This window comes from Protomyctophum parallelum (assembly GCF_964188405.1).
Source record: "Protomyctophum parallelum genome assembly, chromosome: 18".
Classification (NCBI taxonomy): Eukaryota; Metazoa; Chordata; class Actinopteri; order Myctophiformes; family Myctophidae; genus Protomyctophum; species Protomyctophum parallelum.
In genome coordinates, this window is record NC_139716.1 from 13296185 (window position 1) to 13301568 (window position 5384).

General features: G+C 38.6%; 1 protein-coding gene across 1 annotated transcript; it reads right to left on the minus strand.

The window, feature by feature from the left end:
* Positions 1-1562: 1562 nt before the first annotated feature.
* rpl34 (ribosomal protein L34) lies at positions 1563-4932 on the minus strand. Its single transcript, XM_083789120.1, has 4 exons — positions 4818-4932; positions 4443-4542; positions 2489-2592; positions 1563-1757 (listed from the first exon to the last, which is right to left on the minus strand). Exons 1-4 carry the CDS (start codon positions 4880-4882, stop codon positions 1673-1675), a joined length of 354 nt encoding a protein of 117 aa, XP_083645246.1. The 5' UTR covers positions 4883-4932; the 3' UTR covers positions 1563-1672.
* Between the last annotated feature and the right edge of the window lie 452 nt (positions 4933-5384).

Sequence of the window (5384 nt, forward strand, 5' to 3'; positions counted from 1 at the left end):
TGTCACAGAATGCAGTGCCACGTAGAGCAGCATGATAAATGGTTAACTTTATAGTGTGTTCAAAAATGGCAGATCTGCAAGTTCAGTGTCTTGAATGAGATGTGCTGTGAGTTTGCATATCTGCTATTGTCCAGCATAGGACCGTTGCACAGTGAAGTATAGACAAGGCTTTAGGATTTATAAGTCGTTTTTAGAATATAATAGAATATTCACTCCAGTGAATAGCATTTATCCATTTAGATAACTTTTTGATGTTATTTAATTACTTATTTTTACACAGAAACATAATGTGTGTCTTTACAATAACTGTAATGTAATAATAATACTAATAATGTAATGTAATAATTATTAATTAAATAACCTTATTTTATTCTGAAGGCAACCGGATGTCTTAAATTAGCTAGCTCTCAGACAGGAAGTTCTAAATTAGCTCAAAAGACGGAGCCCAGTGTGACCGGGTCCTGTTTGCTACGCCTCTAGTGTAACCCATTCTGACCTGAGATCAGATTCATACGAGGTTTCCACTGGACACACACTGGTCTGATTAACCCATTCTGACCTGAGATCAGATTCTAAAAAAATGTCAGTCGTTCTTAGATTTTTCAAAAATAGCAGACCTACAAGCTATGAGCTTGTAGATCTGCTATTTTTCAATAGCTAAAGCATAACATGATGCTAACACCAAAATGGTTTTCCGATCTAGAGCGGATACGGAAACGGAATCCGTGCGTGCAACGTATGTCTACGTTTAAATTACCGGATGTAATACGCGGGCTCTAGACCGGATCTAAATACATTTAAGCCGTTGAGAGAAACCAGACTTTGCACATTGTAGTGCTTACACAGGAAGCCCGTAGACATTTAAACAATGTAATAGACTGCTTATTTTGACAAAACCAAAACGGTGACCTTTCATCTGAAAACACCATTCTATGTGAATTTTATATGCAACTCAAATACAAGAAACATCAGCAGTTTCACGCGATTACTTATTTTGCACGTCTGCAAGGACCTTGGATGTCTACGTCACAATTGTGCGAGACAAGTGACAATGAGAGTAACACAATAAATTCACAAAATGTGTTTAAGAGATTACCCTCCGGTTTCTACATTTAAAAAATGCTCTAAAATATATCTCCTACTGGCATATTTGTACTCATTTTATGTGTTTCATTTGTGGTATTGTATTAGTTTCTGGATCTATTCTAATAACCGTTACACATTTATTGAAAATACAGGTTTCAAGACATGGTTCCGTGGTCAAATATATATCTTTCAAAGTTAAAAGTTTGAGTAGATTTGAATAAGTCTACCTAAATGCATCTCAACACTTGTCAAGACAACACCACAAGTTTGGAGTTACTAGGATACAAACAAAATTGACCAGTAATCACTGTATATGGCAATCAAACCTCTTAATACATTTCCACTATATTGTATATCGACTGTTATTTTACTCAAAACATTCACTCAATAATAAATAGCATTGTTTGTGACCATTTCCAAGCATTCTAGAATGGGACCACAGATAAGATTGGCATTCACTCACTGGAACAAGGAAATCCAAAAAGAAAGACTGTTTATTGACATTGGGTCACAATGAATTTAAATGAAAGACAACCAAGTATTTTTGTGAACAACATGGACATCTTTTATTTCAATACAAATAAATTTATTTGGATTTCTGGCTCTGTGCCTGTGCCTTGAGCACCTTGACCACAATCTTCTGCTCTTCAATCAAGAAGGCCCTCTTGATCCTGAAAAGACACAAAACACAGATTAAACTTCCTTGCAGTCGACATCCAGAACAAGTTATGACTACCACTTAACTTGAAATCATTGAATGACTTTGCTTAGTGAAGGAGAGGTGTGTCTTCTATTCAACCCACAAATATGTGTGAGGACACAGGACAGTATGTGAATGTGCTAAATTAGATGTGTTTGAGACATACTGATCATGAGGTGTTTGAGAATGAGTTCAGATAATTTTATATAGTTTTGAAACTTCGGATTCAAGAGAAACTTGAAGAGAAATAACAAAACAAAGTGCAACACTGTGTACGTAGGCATGCAAATGATGCAACTTTCATAAAATCTAAAAAATTATATTTTCTCGTAGTATCTGCACGGGAACCCCTTTTGGCGTTTTAAGCATTATGTTATACTTTAGCTATTGAAAAATAGCAGATCTACGAGCTTGTAGATGCTACTTTAGAAAAATCTTGAAAATGTGGCGCAAATCTTTGAATATATTCTTTCAGAGTGAATGTTTTTAACTCATATTTTTGCTTCTGGGGCAGTCCCTTGAACAACATATTTTCAGATGGGGGTCCGCAGCCAAATACAGATAATTCTTGGGGTCCTTAAGGTTGAGCACCACTGACATAGAAACAGGTTTTTCAGAAAAAAACCCAAAATAATGTCATTATGGGATGCAAGTAAAGAAAAGGGAATTCCATTGAGTGATAAATGTAAATGTTCCTCTTACCTGTCTCGCACACACTTTGCACACATGGAGCCTCCGTAGGCCCTGCTGACGTGCTTCTTGGTCTTGCTGAGCCTCATCAGAACCTGAGGTCTCACAGCCCGGATCTACAAGACACAAAGCACATCCATGTTGAGAATAAGGTGGTTGTTCGGATTAGTAGAGCTGATTGAATATGCGATTTGCACAGAACAGCTCTCCTGCAGTTTGCAAAACAAATGCACACAACAATGCAACTTTGTGGGATCCACTTCACTGCTCATCTCTCCACCCCTTAAATAATTTACTGTCAATATCATGACATCCCTCAATTAAATAAACAAGTTATCACACACAAACAGATGTGTCAGTCAACACTAACAAGAGTTTCTAGCATGAGCAATGTTTAAGATTTTGCACAAGGGGACAGATCAAATTGTGCAAATGAATGTAATTTTACAGTAGGTACCCCTTTCCACTGTAAGATGATGAATGATACGGACAACTGCCAACATTTAGATGTTCAGTGGCTTTGATGCAGTGATGTTTAACACTGCAGTCCTGCGCATATTTAAGGAGAATTTAAATTAACTATTTAAGCATACACGGCCATCCTACTTTACTCTACATTATGAAATAATCTGCTGAAACATTCTAGCACACTTAGCAATTCTGCAGACTTGTACACATTACTAACAAACGTTGACCAAGTATTTATTAGTGTTGGGCTAACGCTTAACCCATTTTGAGTGGGAACCCCTTTTTGTTTTAAGCCTAACGATATACTTAGCTATTTTTGAAAAATCATGAAAATGTAGTGCAAATCTTTGTATATATATTCTTTTAGAGTGAACGTTTTTGCTCAAATCGTTGCTTCCGGGGGTGTCCCTGGAACAACATATTTTCAGATGGGGGTCTGCGGCCAAATACAGATAATTCTGGGGGTCCTTGACATGAAATATTGAGCACCACCGATATATAGAAACATAGGTATTTCAGAAAATAGTCATGATTTAGAAGAGATTTTTTTTTATTTCAATGTCTAAATGGGTTAAGACACAAGACGGGGGCAGAAGTTTCAACAGCAGCAGCCTGAAGCATGATATCTAGTCCAGTGGTTCACAAACTGTGGTGCATGCACCCCTTGGGGTGTGCGAACGCCCTCTAGGGGGTGTGTGACATTAAAAGAGTAATGGAGGTTTTATAGTGTTTAGCACCAACTGCAAAATCCTGTAAAACAATGTTGTAAGGAGATGTATAGAGCAGCTGCATGTCTCAGTACAGTGACAGTCTGATTATTTAATTTAATTTCAGAAAGGGGGGGTGCGTCAGCTAGGTCAGGAGCTAACAGGGGGTGCATGGCCAAAACAGTTTGGGGACCGCTCAGATCTAGTCTATGCTGATTTGACAGGTGAGAGCTCTTCCATCGGCACAGCTGACACCTTGATAAAGGCTCTGGCATTGATTTACCTTCATGGTGGAGTACGAAGTACTGACCATGAACACTTGGAACTTAGACATTAGGACTAATATTTCATGTCATTTTAACGGGGATAGACTACCGCGTGTTACTGGCTGATGACAATAAGCCACTCCCGACCTAATTCATGTGAGGGACCCCCAAAATGAAAAAAAAATTGACTGCAGGCCTACCCCCAAGATAAAGATGTTGTCAAAACACCTATACAATATTTGATTTGTTAAAATGCCTCAAATATTCTTAATTTTGGAAAATACCCGACCAACAAGTTCACAATGTGACAGTGTAGACTTGAAGAGCAGCCATTTTCAAATAGTCTATGTATATAGGGTTTAAGTTAATTTGATTCTACATTAAACTCCTTTTGTGCGAGACACCCTGGACCCCTTCAATAACTCCTGGGGGTCCCCGAACCACACTTTGGTGACCAACGATTTAGAAGAAAAGTGTAAACTTAAAATTTACAGTGCCGTTATCAACATTAAATAAATCACTTACTCCGCGCAGCCTTCCTGGGCAGATGCCACATCCTGACTTGGGAGCCTTGCCCACCTTCTTGGTGTACAGGTACACGATGCGGTTACCAGGTGTACGGGACCTGCATGGAAAACACATGAAATCATATTCGAGTCCACAAAAAGGTATTTGGGTCAACACACACACACACGCACACGTCCAATTTAAATTCAGAGATAAAGCAAACCAGTTTTAGCTAAATGTATATTAAAGTTTCAATGAATTGAGTAGCCTACCAATTGGACCCCAATGGAAACAAGCCATAGGCTTTCTTGGGTTTTACATACTTAGTAGACCTTGTGTTTGAACTGTACGTTACTAATGCTATCCAAGTATTCAATCAAATAAATCACTTACAGCCTGGTTTTGTTTGATGCGGTGTTGTAGGACAACCTGCGACGGTAAGTGAGGCGCTGAACCATCTTGAACCTGATGGGAAAAAGAAAAAAAAAACAAGTTTTGTAACTTTCGGACTCGGATGCAACCGCATACCATACGGTGATTTTGATCGATTCTGACATGATAAATACATCCACGAGTCTCTAAATCTTAGGCTAATGCTGCCGGTGTATGTAAATAGCTAGTTGTTAGCAAGCTAGTTAGCCAATATTATAAGCCATGTTCACAATTAAGAGGCACTGACGAAGAAAGCATGGCTGAATGACATTATTTCACACGTTAAGTCGGGTTACGTAGTTACTTATAAGTGCATTTTTGTCGTGTTGTTTTATCGTTTAACTACTACGTGTGACTGTGAACTGTAAATGCATGTATCGCCGCGGACGGGAGGGAGCCACTATTTCGGAGACCCCAGCAGAAGCATCGCTGAAATTTGACCACTATCGAAGCCAACAATCCTGTAATATTGACATCGGCGCGTGCGACGTGTAGTGTCTTTCCGTACTGTGGCTATTGGAATTGTTT